Consider the following 14891-nt stretch of genomic DNA (forward strand, 5'->3'; position numbering starts at 1 on the left):
TTATTAAAAAATATATGAAACCACATAAAAGTTAATTAAAAACGAAAATTTTTATTTTTATTTTTTAAAACAAATGAAAAAATGACACCTAGCACTCTTAAATCAGTGAAAGAACTCAATTGTTTAGACATCGGTGTCCATCTGTTAGTTTCCTTGCGAGTATTGTAAGGCAGATCATCCCTGTCCGTCGGGTGAGGTTTCTCTGTTATTAAACTGATGTTTTTCCTTCATGTCGTGGTTTGGTTTTACTTTTTTGTTTAGTATTGGAAACAATGTGCGCTTACATTTTTCTGCACACTCGTGCCAACCTCCTGGAGGTACGCCTCCCACTTTTATTAATCAGAAATATATATACAAACACAGAATCGGCCTAGAAGAGAACTGACAAAAAACTGAGCCCAAAATGGTCACAGGGTGCATCCAGCAATTACAAAATCTGTGAAAGCCTGGTCGCCACCTGGTGCACTAGGTTAACCTTCGAAGTTCTTAATCGATGTACCTATTCTTTTACACTGCTCTGGGAGGCTACCAAACGGGCCTGATCTTCATCTGACTTTTGAGCCGGCCCAGCCAATCCTTTCTGTTAGAAAGGAATTGAATTGGGTGGTACAACGCCGATGAGGTTTGATGGTGTCTACGAGATGATTGAGAGTACTCTTCTACATAAATCCATGTAGTTCTTGAAAGTGCCGGAGACACACTCTTCACCAGTCCAAGTCCTGCAACAAAACACAAGAACAGATTGCTACCTGTAGTGGACGAGGCAATCTGAATGCAAAGCTTGTTTTTACCTTACTCTGGCCAATCATCTGAAACGAAATCCATATCCAACCACAAGCGGACGACCTCTAGTTCTCGTGACTCCTCCAGAAGCTAGCTATAAATGAATCTTCGCACATTCTCGAAACTCCCCTAGCTGCTGCTGCAGTCAGGAAGTCTTTCTTGTTAGAAATCTATTTAGTGGGCCTATATATGTTGATAATCATTCATTACATTACAAGCTATCTAAATACAGAGACCCATTTAAAAATAATCTTATACGTCGAAGTCTGTATCAACTCATTTGGTGTTGATCAAATATATGTAGAAGACAGAGAGAATCAATATCCGGTTTATGATGGGTAAAATTGTTATTAATAAACACACCATATTGCTAAAAACACACTTAAAGTTTTGCATTGTTAGTCAAAATAACTTTTCTCTGATGAAATCTTAGGCAATCATTAACTTAAGCCAGTTAACTAAATAAATTGACCAAAATATCCATTTCATGTTCACTTGCTTACAATGACATCTTTCATTATACTCTAGCTGCATATTAGGGAAGTTGATATGGGAAAACATTCATAGAAGGAGACAATGGAGCAATGGAGAAAGGCGAATTAGTATTGGTCTCTGACCACCTCATATATGTTGGACCCTTTATCTTAGATGCCAAGGCAAAACACCTAATGGAAGACCAACTTCAATGTTTGGCATACACTCTTGCTCCTCACTACGTTCTGTCTCAAAAGGATGTGAAGAAGCGAAGCATATCATTTCCCTGCGTAGAGTTGGATATAACTTTCGATCAAGCTGGGCAGAAGACAATCCTGTTGTGGGAATGTCAAAAGACTCAAAACTGAATTCGTTGTGTTGGTGAAGCACAGAAACTGTTTGAAAACTTTCAAGAAACGAATGCAAACAAGCAAAGAGGGAAACGGAAAAATGATTTATGTCCACGGAGGGGAGCACGAGAGAATATTATTATTAATTGAATTAAAAAATACAGAAACCTATCCTGCTTTATATTCAACTCAGTTATAGTTTGTGGATGGATTTACATATGAGAGGATTCTCTCGATTTTTCTCTAATTTTGTTAATGTGAATGTTTTATTATCTATTATGGAACACGGGATTGACTGTCATATGGAAGGGGTTAGTATTGTTGCGATAAAGAGTAAGAACTGAACTAATTCATACTCTAAGACCCTTCAACAAAAATTGAGTCCACATCAACTCAGCAGCTACTAAAGCCAAGGCTCTTTATTCGGCCTCGACATTTGAGTGTAACACTAGCTTGCTCTTTCGTGCTCCAAGACACGCAATTTGCTCCAAGAAAGTTGTTTGGTGGCACCTGCCTAATCCAAGTCTGCAAAAGCCTTTAATTTTTACATTGCTTTGACCAACAATGTGAAGATCCATATGGATCCACCCCTTTAGGTATTTGAGAATCCTCTTAATGATCTGGTAATGTCCCTGCGTGGGCTTTTTGCATAAATGGACTTACATAATTTACTGTGAAAGCAATCTCAAGTTGTGAAAAGGTTAAATATGGCAAAGAGTCTACTACCTTTCTAAATAGAGTCGGGTCTTCAAAAACCCTTCCATTTCTTCTTTATGGAAAAGTTTTGAAGCAATAGGGGTGCTAGTTGGTTTGCAATCAGTTATCTCTGCTCGATCAAGTATGTCATTACAATACTTAGATTGGCATAAAAATAGTCTCGTCGAGTCTCAAAATGTCAAGAAAATATTGGAGCCTTCCAAGAAATTCTTCTTTCGGTTTATGAACAAAATCTAAGACAAACATAGAAGGGTCAACAACACATGCCTAAAAACCAAAATCAAACAAGAAACTGCGCAATATGGAAAACTAAGCTCTTGATGCTTTTTTAAGGCCATAAAAATCATGCTTTAGCTTGCAAACATGTTCTGGATTAGCATCATCTTTGTAGTTCCGTGGTTGCTACATGTAAACATTTTTAGAAATAAAGCCGTGTAGAAACACATTTTTGACATCTAGCTGTTTGACCTTTATTTGTTTATCACAACAATAGAAAGTACAAGATGAATGTTGGCCAGTCAAATGACCTGGAAAAGGGTTTTCTAAAAATCAATTCCCTCCTTTTGACACAATTCTCATGTTTGGTTTTCCTTTAAAGCACACATTTCTTCATCCGTGGCACATTTCCACCGTGATGATTGAAGGCTTTTGGACATTGGATGACTCGTTAGGTATGTCCTGAAATAGACACTGCGAGTCCTTACCATAGATCGAGTCACCATAGTGCAGGAAGGACTGGGAAAGGCATTTTGACTTGATTGGAGGGATTCGATTTGCAACCGATCTGAGATATTAGAGAGTGGAGGATCATGGACAGGTTTCACACTAGGAAATGGTGGAGTACCTTCATTAATTTGGAATTCACTAAGAGTAATAGAAGGCTGATCATCCATCGATCCTTTAACAATTTTCCACATCATGAGGTTCATTGGTATCCTTCTGGTTGTCCATTGAAGAAAGAAAACTAAATCCACTAGATGTCTCCTTGCAGCATTTATCGTCAATAGACATCATATCATTATCTAGAGTATAAAAGGGCATCCTTTCTATTTTCTTCATCTCTATATTCAGTCCAAGAAGAGAGATTTTCAGTAAATTCTTTACCATCATATAGACTAGCAGGATTGAGAAATTGCCCTCATAAAAAAGGACATGTCGAGAAATATATATAGATTTTTAATTCTTGTATACAAACACTGGTAGCCTTAACGGTGTAAACTATATCCAAGAAAGTTGCACGGGAGAGAGAGATGTTCAAATTCATTTTTAGTATAATCTCTCAAACAGGAAAAACACTGCATCCAAAGGCATGCAAAAAATTATAATTCGGCTGCTTGAAAACATCTTGTAATAAAGAGAAACCATTTTTAATGACGAAGATGGCAATGTATTGACAAAAAACAGCAGTAGTAAAATCCTCTAACCAATAGCATTGGGGAATTTGAAAATGAAAGAGCATAGTGAAGCCCAATTTTTTCATGTTTCTATGTTTTTTCCCTGCCAAACCATTTTGTTTTTTGGCATGAGGCAATGAATTGTTGATTTATTCCCAAATAACTTACGTACGAAGAAAACCTCTTACTAAAAAATTCTCCTCCACCATCAAACATGAAAACTTTGATTCTTTTATCAACTTGCATCTCAACATATTTTTTTGAAGTGCACAAAACAATCAAAGAAATTAAATCTGATTTCAGCTTTAATAGAAGAGCTAAGTGAAATAACTACAATAATCAATAAATAATAAATAGTACTTACATCCTAAATAAGAAACTACAGGAGTCTATCCCCCATTAATTTGAAGGAATGTTTTCAAGGAACACTTTTAAATTTCTCTTCAACAATAAAAGAGAGATGACATGATTTTCCAAGCTGACAACTACCACAAATATAATCATTAGAGACTCTGAAAAAGCAAAATCGATTTATTTTGAAGCAAATGTCCAACTATTTGAAACTGAGAATGACTAAGATGAGCATGCCACCGCTTTTCAGTGATGCATGTGAACCAATTGGAGAAGAAAGCTGACTCATATTGACCATTTTTGATGCAATAACGGCCATACTGCTTATGCCTTCGAGCTATTATTGCCATTGATTTCTTGTCCTTTATGACACAATTCAAACCACCAACTTCAAAAACATATGATAGATCACAAGTAAGTTGACTAACTGAAAGCAAACTCTTCTTGAGATTAGAGATATATAAAACCTTTGAAAGAGGAATACGAGTGCCATTAGAAGATACAAAGACATGCTGGACATGAGATATAGACAAAAGGTCCCCATTTCCAACCATAACTTTATCATGTTGTTGAGAAGGAACAATATGATTTAACTTACCCGAATCTCTGATCATATGTGAGGAAGTCTCGGTAGGTATCTGCATACCAATTAGAATCATGTGAATGGCCAAGGGTGACAGCAGCAAGAGCCTGTTTGGTGTCTTGTGCCTGGTACGCATGATTAAAGTGCTCAAAGCATTTTACAGCAGAATGATACCATATATTTGACAAATGATGAGCTCTTTTTTGTTTTTGTCATCAGATTTGGCGGTCGATCCTTGAGAAACATTGCTTAATTAATATTCTTATTATTTTTGTTGTAGTAAGAGCATGGTCCTCAACCACCATAGCCTCCTCATCCATGATTAGAATAAGCTCCATGTCCTTACTGGTGTAACATAGCCATTTGTGGTGAAGAAGATAACTTGAAACAAGCTTCACAGCTTTGAAGAAGAGGTACAACCTCTTCATAACTTGGGAATAGTGGCCTTAGCATAAAAGCAAGAAATGCTTCATAGCCCTCACCAGGTCCTTGCAGGACTATCCAAGTGGATTGACAAACAATGCAAGGATTGATAAAAGCACCAGAACTTAGATTTGGACTTGAATTTGGGCAGGGATTTGGCATTGGGATAGTAGTAGGTTTATGAGAATTCATATTGCATACTGGAATAATGAAGTTGGTCGAGCTGCTTTAGTCAGGCTGAGAACAAGAGATTATCCTCTTGCCTTTATTAGATGGTCGATTGGGGCATAATTAATCCTAAGTCACGGGAAATTTTGTATTTTCAAGTAGTTGATATGGCAAGGCAAGGTTATAATGATTCAAGCTATTAACAAAAACTAGAAGACATGGCTGAGTAAAGTGACTAACTACCAGATTTTACCTTCTACTGCTTGAGAATCCATCAATATATATAGCATAGGTAGAGCAATTTACTCATGAAAATTTGACCTCATTTGTGAATTCAAAAATGGTGTCTAGCCACACTAATGCAATTTTAATATAGAGCCGAAAGGGTCTGCCTAGGAATTGATCTACGACAGTAAATTTGACGTCGACAAGTGCATTGATGTTCCTTACCTTGGAATTGATCTACGTTGGTAAATTTGATAATATTGGCAGAAATATCCATACTGGATCTCATATTTTTTATATTGATCTATATTGGCATATCTACAACGGTAATTACATCACCCGATATAGGACTCTACCGGCGCATAACAACACTTCTATAGCCTCCATTTTTGTCTCTGAACAACCCTAGTAAACTAATCTCCACATGCTATATGCAGTTACCGATGATTAATTTAGGAACCCACTTAATTTAAATTAAGGTCATTTTATGTGTCTAAAATTTCTTTGATTGACATTTTTCAATGCAAGCAAATAAATATCACTATTCTATAGTTTTGAAATTTAGTAGTTAACACTCTCAAAAATATGAATAGGGTAACATAAAACTATCATAATTATCCTCGGGTTTAGCTAACATAGGTGAGGACTAGATAAAAAGTAAACAGCGACTAACTTTACACATAAGTCAAGTTAACTGAGAGTATATATACTTTTGAGTTAACCTTTGAATATAACCCATTTTCTAGAGAAAACATACGTTTGAATATGTCTATTGTCATCAAAACTCATTCTTATCAAAACATGAATATAATATATACATATAAATATATATATATATATATATATATATATATATATATATATATATATATATATATATATATATATATACATTCAATTGAATTCACGTTATTGGTAGAAGACTAGTTGAAATCAAAGCCAACATGTTGTCATCTATGTATTGTCCTTACCCCGTTTGATGCACAGGAAAAATACTGTGCAACACGGATTTTTTTTTGAAGTTTGTAAGGTTTTCCCCTGCACCACAACACAAGGAATTTTACCTTGTGTTTTTTTATTGGATTCGAAAAAACTTCGCATGCAAACAAGTCAGACCTAGAGGGATCCAACTTTTTTGTGCGAATTTTTTTTTACCCGTTGCTTCATCACGTAAATCTCTCTCTCTTTCTCTCTCTTGTTGGGCCTCCCCTCTTGTTGTGGTTGTTTATCTTGTCCCTACAGCAGTGGGTTCTTCCTCCATAGCAGCTCCTCAATAGTGGTTTCTTCCTCAACAAATCAAGTTCGCTCGCTTCCTAGATCACATCCGGTAGAGCTTTCCCATTGTTCCCCTCCTATCTTTGTTTCATGGCAGAAGCACCAGCATTTCACTGGTGCTCCTACCATCGTTTTCGTGTACCTGATGATCAATTACTTGAGCAGGAGACAATCAGAGACAAGTAGCTCTCTATCTTTCTCTTTCTACACCTCCCTCTCTCTGCCCTAAATTTGCAGTGGAAAATATTGTGATGTGTGAATTCAGTATGGGTTTGATGTTAGGGCTTTAATTTTATATTCAGGGGGTCTTTCACAGTTTCGTTCCTTTGGGTTTCTTGATCGGTTGGGGTTTCGGGGTTCTTGATTTCTGCGAAGACTGTTGCTACCATTAGTCAGATTTTCTTTATATTGAGAAATCAAAGATGCATTAACGAGTTCTTACACTCTTTTTGTTGTCATAGTATTATTTTTTTGAGACTCAAATGTTGGTATACTGTTTTACAATGTTTCATTGACGTTATATGCTGTTGGACTATAAAAGCAACATTTCAAAAATTTATCCACAGTAGGTTTTTCCTGTTCATCAAACAGTGAAAGTTTTTTTCTTGAAAAAAAAATTTCAGGCCATCGAACATGACCTGGATTTGGAAAAAGTTAATTCCTTTCCACTATATATTTTTCTGAAATTTTTTTTCTTAAAAATTTTACCCTGCAAAAACTTCCTATGCATCAAACGGGTTCTAAAAGGCATCATTTCTTCCCTTGCTAGAATTACAACTACACATGGATCTACATAAAATATAGAGAGAGAGATAGTTAGAGAGAGGCAACTCCACAAAATCAAGAAAAAGAAAGAAAGGTACTAAGAATTAGATGTATACATTGAGCACATTAGAATGATGAAATTCTGAAAGTGCTGATTGTTTGATAGGACCTCACCTTTTCAATTACAATTACATTTTGTGAAAAAAGCTGATGACATTGATAAATTAGAGTTGGACATAGTCCTGTTATCTTTCTACAACAATTTTGTATATGTTTACCATGCCTTTCATTTAAACTTTTAGGACCGTGCTAACCATTTTTGTAACACTCCAAGAATTTAGTTTCGTATTAAAGATTGTGAGAGTTCTTCAAGGGCTTATGAATGAGGTTGCTAAGTGGCTATTTGCCCTATTTCTTAGTCTTTTAGATTGTAACCAAAACTACTAGAGGGCGGGTTAGGATCCACCAAACTAGGGGCCTGAGCTAGGAGTATGTCGGGACATTATAGTGGTATTAGAATGGTTAAACACTCGGACCTGAGGTCCTACATCCTACATGCGCGAATGTGTGTGCCTTAAGGGAGGTGGATTATAGCACTCCAAAAATTTAGTCTCATATCAGAGATTGAAAAGAATCTTCAAGAGCCTATAAGAGAGGTTGTTTGCCTTAGTTCTTTGCTTTTTTTTTCGGGCTATAACTAAAACTACTATGGGCGGGTTAGAATCCGTCAAATTAGAGGCCTAAGCCCAGGAATGGGTTGAGTCATTACAATGACATCAAACCATGGTTCAACACTTTGACTTAATGTTCCACACGTGCAGATGCGTGTGCTTTAAGGGGGTATATTGTAGCACCCTTAAAATTTAGACCCATCTTGAAGATTGCGAGAGAACTTTAAGGGGCTTATAGATGAGGTTGTTAAGTGGTTAATGGTCTTGATTCTTAGCATTTTTCAGTCTGAAACCAAAACTGTTATGGGGCGAGTTGAGATCTGCATACCAAGGGCCTGAACCTTTGAGTGGGACGGATCGTTACAATTTTGTCTTATTCAATGTGTCGCCAATCACCGAAAGCATGTTGCTTGTTATGAGCTTCTACTTGCAGCAATATAAGCCACCATCAAGTAACACATTGCTAACAATCACCAGCATCTGAAACACCTATTGTCTGATTGTTGGTGGCTTTGGTAGTCTGCAACACCTAAGTTGTCCTATCACCAGAGCCTATGAAAACATGAATTAGGAACTGTAAAACCCTCTGAGGGCTGAAGAAATAAAATCAAACTAGTGAAAATGAAAAATAAAGCATCCAACATTTTTTTAATACTTGTTCAAGTAAAATTTCATGAAGGCCTCATAGTATTTCACAAATTCAAAATTGAGGAAGCACATACTTACAAAAATTACATTGACACCCCCAAGTTTTTAGAAATTTTAGGAATGAATATACTCCTTTATAGAAGATCTCAAGCCTACCCACGACTTTTTAGAAAATTCCAAAATGATGGCAAATTACCCATCATTGGAATTCTTTTCCAAACGGAGTATAATCCTTCCATTCATTAACAATCTCTTCCATTAAACACCAGCTTTAATGCTGAAGATGAAGCAATATTCTTCTTCCATTGACCCTGAAAATTCCATAATAATGATGCCAGGGCTATCAAATGCCACCTAAATGATAAAACAAAAAAAAAACAAAAGAAAAAGTGTCTTATAAAAATATAAAAAGCACAAAATTATTCCATATGATGGCAGTTTGGTTGAATTCACTTGTCATCAAATGTCTCTAAAGCAACTGAAGAATATACTTCTTCAGTATTCTATGTATCTGTTCAAATTGGAAGGCATCGTTAATCTGCCGCAATCTTTGAAACATACACAAATCATTACAAATCATTACAGCAGCTCTCTTTTTGCCAATCTTCATTGCCCATCGGTAGGAAAAAATCAAAGTCACCACCTAAAGTCAACAAGTTATCTTATATATGTAACTGTCCCGTGTTTAAAAGGACAACGTATGGGGCCATCAAATTCTTTCCCATAAATAGCGTCATCACGGAAATAAGCCATCAAACCAAAAAATAAGCACTATTGAGTGTTTAAACTTTAAATTCATAAAGCCGTTGGTTAATTTGCTTTACTTTCAAATACAACGCCAGGATTATATGGATAAGTTTTTTGTTTGGATGAGTGCGGTAGTTGAAGCGTTCACCCAATTCCTTATTTTACAAGATACAACTTTTTTGTTTGGATGAATGCGGTAGTTGAAGCGTTCACCCAATTCCTTATTTTACAAGATACAAAGTTGTCTCGAGATACTGCCTTCATCGTACACACTGATAGTCCATCGTTTGTGATACAAAAAGTTAGTACCTCAAATATTTGAAGTGGAGATTGTCCATGCTTCATACCCACACTAAGTTTTCTCTACTTGGGTGATATGTGTCTCTAACATAAAATTGAGTTGAAAGAGAAACTATTTCAAGTCAAAAATTTTGCTCACGTTCGTTCGCAATCAAGGACAATTATCCCTACAAATAACGTACAGGTCCAATTTAAGTAAAAACTTTTTTGCTTTTCAGGGGGGAAAATATAACGGCTATTTTTCATCTTGAAAAGGAGATCAGGTAAACGTAACTATCTACTTTTACGGTTCTCATCAAATTGAAAAGTGTTAAAAAAAAAAATTTCGCATACGAAAGGCCAGTTCTCCTAAAAGTTCACACCAACAAAGGTTGCTCATAAATGCCTACGTGCTTAGACATTTGGGATCCAAAGTCTGTACAAATCCCTTCACGTGTCAAGTCCCACATCATGCGTGATTGTGGTAAGACGCAAAGTAATAAATTGAGGGTACCAACTTGCAATTCAAAAGCAAAGGAAAGGCGAACATGATGGGACGTAGTCCTTGTTTATGTAATAGACATTTATTTATTTCTTGGGGCTTCCACATCCTTACTCTACTTTAAATGAGGTGAGAGAGTTCATCTGATTTTCACGTGTGAGACGAGGTAACTCTTGGTGATGTTTTCTCCCTTACATGCCAAACTAATTAGTTTCTGTTTTTTTTTTCTACATTTTCTTGGGGTTCCTTGCCCTCTGGGCCACGTTGCTCGTCATATGTACGAGTAGGGTGAACTTGGTTTTGATTTTTGGGACATGAACTATGTCATGAGAATGCGGGGGTGTGGGTGTGAGTGGGATGCATTTCAAAAAATGACCGTGCAACAGTGTGGTGAGGGTATTTATTATTATTATTAATTTATTAATATAATATATTAATAATATCAAATTTGATAAAAAAATTAAAAAAAACTGAAATCAATAGGGTGCGGGTTGGGTGCGAATCTAAGTCGCACCCGTACCCGCATCGCGTCAACGTGGGTGCGTCACTAGGGTTGCCACACCCTGGTGACATAGGACATCAAGTCTGGTATCTTGGGGATGAGGGAGAGGTTCGGCCCTTTTCATGAACATAGTATCATAAATATAATAAGAAAACACAATATAATATATAAATATAATTAATTAATAATAGATATATATATTATATTTTAAATAAACTATGAGCTAGCTCAAACCTGGTCAAATAACTTATAGGGCCCAACCAATGCCCATGTTTTAAGGCCTGGGCCCCGGAATTGAGACCAAGTCGGCCCGGTGAACCCTTATTAATAATGAAACCAGGGCCACTCAGCTGGGCCTGGGGGACTACACCTTGATCCAACTTCTCTGCCATGAATCTTAAAAACTCCACGTTGAAAACCGATATCTGCTTTGGGAGTTGTCTTGAAGCCCTCTAGTTGCAGATCTGAAGTTAAAAAATCTGATACTTCATCAAGTAGCTAGGTTGGCTTAAAAGCTTCGGGTAGAAATTCAAGGGAGAGACCTTTTCAATCTCCACTTGTGAATAAAACACGAAGCCGGATTTTAAAACTTATGTTTTAGGTGAAATTAATTCTCCTTGATCAACAGACGTAGGAATTATTGTTTTACCAGAATTAGAGATCAGTCTTTGATTTAGAAAAACTGAGGTATTTTCTTTTCGAACAAGGCCTTCCCCAAAAGAACCAGAACCATGAGCCAACAAGGTAGCAAGTAGAACAGCATAGGATGTGGGGAACAGCATAGGATGTGGGGAACCTGTAAAATTTGCAGCCTCAGTTTACCAGAGGCAACTCCCCAAGAATCAATCACCTCAGATTTCCGTCATTGTTGGACTAGCATCTTCCATTAGAGGCTTTCATACAAGCAGCAAAAGAACAGCCAAAGAAAATGCAGAGGTCCACCTCTCTTGGTTTTTATTCTTTGTAACGTAATCAGAAAGGTTACTGCCGCTTGTTGTAAGGAAAGAGAGAGAGAGGGTGGTCCATTCAAGGTTTTTGCTTCCAAGAATCTGCAACTCCTTCAAAATCTTGTTTTGTCTGCATGCGTGAGGGATGAGGTCAAGGGGCTCAGAAGTAGAGAGAGAGAGAGAGAGAGAGAGAGAGATACACATAAGTGTGGTTCAGAAGAAGAATAAGTGGGGAAGGGGAGAGAAGCACATGCTGGGCCAGACAGGCCCAGTCCCCTACCGCCTTCTGCTCCTCTGTCTGTGTCTGTTTCTCTGGTCACATACACGCTCGTCCATTTTCTCCCCCTCTTCCCCCTTTGACCCACACGATGCACTGAAGAATCACGTGCACCTCCCTCTTTTTTGAGTTCTTTTCACTCGTTATGTATTAGCCACCAGCAAAACGAATAGTTACGGCTCTCCCCCTCTCAAACATGGAAAACAGTTCCCATTTCTCCAGAAATGAATCAATGGAGGAATTAAAGAAAGAAAAAAAACCCTTCCCTCCCCTTTGTTTTCTGAAACAAACATCGGAAAAGCCTTCCACCTCTCTCCCTCTTTCTCGTTGAAAAGGCTTATCAACTCTCCTGCACTTTCTGTGCAACTATGTCGAGGCAATAAAAAGTTAAAAACCACACCCCCTCTCTCTCTCTCTCTCCTTCTCTCTCGGTCTCTCTCTCAGTATAAATCCTGATGCTTGTTCTACCCTAAAACGCTGATGCCAAAAGAATGCATCCGATGGTCATCATCATCTCCACAATTTTACTCTGCCATCATTTCCTCCCGAGCAGTAGCAGCAGCGGTGGCGGCAACATCTGCTCCTCCTCCACCGCGGCCTCCTGTCCTCCATTATCTGCTCCCCTTTCGTTCCCATTCGCCGTCTCCTCCGCTTCCCAGGGCTGCGGCCACCCAGCATTTCAGGTAGATTGCGCTAGATCCCCTTCCCTCACCATCAACAACCTCTCCTTCTCCCTCCCCCAACAGCCGCACCCCAACCGGACCATCCTCCTCTCCCCCCACTACTGTGACAGCATCACCTCTTCCACCAGCTGCCCACATTGTGCCCTTCCCCTTCGCCCCGTGAACCTCTCCGCCTCCCCCTTCCGCTTTTCCTCCTCCGCCTGCTCCCGCCTCTCAGCCTTCCGCCCCTGCAACGCCGGCGCCTCCATAAACTTCTCCTCCCCCTCTTCCAATTGCAGCCTCACTCGGTGGCAGCACCGTCTCCTCCTCCTTCCTGCTCTCCTCATCATTGGCTGCCGCGAAACCAGCACCGATAAATGCAGCCGCAGCAACGACGTCGCCGCCGACCTCCGCGAGTTTCTGCAGGCCGGCATCGAGGTGGAATGGGAGGAGGACGACGACTACTTCAGGCTCTGCAGCAACTGCCAGTCCAGAGGTGGAGCTTGCGGCTTCAACCATTCCGATGCCGGGAAGCCATTCCTCTGCTTCCAAGGATTCCTGCACTCGAACCCGTCTGCTTCCGTTCAATCCCTCATCCGTAATAGCGATCAAGCAGAGGAGAATAAGAGGAGGAAGATTTTAATAGGTAAAAGAATAATCGGAACGGAAAAAACTAAGTTCTTACCAATCTTCAAGACAATCACATCTTGGCGTCTTTTAATTGATCCCCAAATCCCCAAATTGCAGGGGTTTGCAGCACCGTGGTGGCACTCTGCTTTTTGGTGACTTTTGTGGTGGTGCTCGTCTGTGGTTACATGTCTCGTGAAAAATGGAAGCTCAGACCCGCCATGCCGGACGAGGGCTTCTTCCTCCGCCGATTGCACCACTCGATACACCACGGCTCTTTCAAACCGAGCCCGCTCTACCATCATCACCAGAAACTGCCGCCAATCTTCACATACGAAGAGTTGGATTACTCCACCAACTCCTTCGACCAGAAGCGGAAGTTGGGTGACGGCGGGTTCGGGTCGGTCTACCTTGGCCAGCTGAAGGACGGCAGGGTCGTGGCGGTGAAGAAGCTCTACAGAGATCCCCTCAACCAAGACGAGCGAGCGACGACGCAGCAGAGGGCCAAGAAGGCAAGCTCCTTTGTCAATGAGATCCTCATCCTCTCCTCTCTGGAGCACCCCAACTTGGTGCGCCTCCATGGCTACTGCACCGACCCGCGCGGCCTCCTCCTCGTGTACGAGTTCGTAGCCAATGGCACTCTCGCCGATCACCTCCACGGCCACCGACGACGCCATCGCGGCCTGTCGTGGCACGTCCGGCTGAGCATCGCCCTCCAAATAGGCCAGGCTCTCGAGTACCTCCACTTCGGGGTGAGGCCGCCCGTCGTCCACAGAGACATTACCTCTTCCAACATCTTTCTCACCAAGGATTTCGGCATCAAGGTAGGGGATTTCGGTCTTTCCCGGCTGCTTCATCCATCACATTCCTCAGCCAACACTGCGTTTGGAACGGCGGCTGGCGGTGGATCGGTATGGACGGGCCCGCAGGGGACGCCGGGGTACCTCGATCCAGATTATCACCGATCGTTCCTGCTGACGGAGAAGAGCGACGTGTACAGCTTCGGGGTAGTGCTACTCGAGTTGATATCAGGGAGGAAGGCGGTGGACACGAGCAGGGAGAGGAGGGAGATGGGGTTGGCGGACCTAATGGTGTCGAAAATTCAGGTGGGTTTATTGATGGAGGTGGTGGATCCCGAGCTGGCAGCGGAGAAGGAGAAGGGAGGAGTGATGGGAATGGTGAGGGCGGTGGCGGAGCTGGCGTTCAGGTGTGTGGCAGGAGAGAAGGACGATCGACCGGACATGAGGGAGGTGGTGGAGTATCTCAAACGCATCAGAACCATCGGAGGAGGAGGAGGTGTTGTTGAGAATAGCGTCTGAAATTTTTGATTACGGTACAACCATGCTTTGGTTTTTTCCGATGGGCGGCAGGTCCAAGTCTCTCTCTCTCTCTCTCTCTCTCTCTCTCTGGGAAACTTATAATCTACTGTAAACTCGAATGCAGATGTTATCGTATTTTTGTTTTAGTTGGTTTTTCAATCAGTGAAATTTCTCTTCGTGGAGACTTGAGACGGGAAAATTC

General features: G+C 40.1%; 1 protein-coding gene across 1 annotated transcript; it reads left to right on the forward strand.

Annotated features, from left to right (window-relative positions):
* The first annotated feature begins 11820 nt into the window (after positions 1 to 11820).
* On the forward strand, positions 11821 to 14888 carry LOC116256698 (LEAF RUST 10 DISEASE-RESISTANCE LOCUS RECEPTOR-LIKE PROTEIN KINASE-like 1.5). The gene is made up of 2 exons (XM_031633115.2): positions 11821 to 13389; positions 13491 to 14888. The coding sequence occupies exons 1-2, from the start codon at positions 12573 to 12575 to the stop codon at positions 14687 to 14689; spliced, it is 2016 nt and encodes a 671-aa protein (XP_031488975.1). The 5' UTR covers positions 11821 to 12572; the 3' UTR covers positions 14690 to 14888.
* The last annotated feature ends 3 nt before the right edge of the window (positions 14889 to 14891 follow it).

The sequence above is a fragment of the Nymphaea colorata genome, chromosome 6 (genome assembly GCF_008831285.2).
Source record: "Nymphaea colorata isolate Beijing-Zhang1983 chromosome 6, ASM883128v2, whole genome shotgun sequence".
Taxonomy (NCBI): domain Eukaryota; kingdom Viridiplantae; phylum Streptophyta; class Magnoliopsida; order Nymphaeales; family Nymphaeaceae; genus Nymphaea; species Nymphaea colorata.

Excerpts from the sequence above, each read along its gene's own strand:
- LOC116256698 (XM_031633115.2), top strand. The coding sequence starts at position 12,573 with ATGCATCCGATGGTCATCATCATCTCCACAATTTTACTCTGCCATCAT. Across the intron at positions 13,390-13,490 it reads GAGGAGGAAGATTTTAATAG|GGGTTTGCAGCACCGTGGTG; the intron begins GTAAAAGAATAA and ends CCCAAATTGCAG.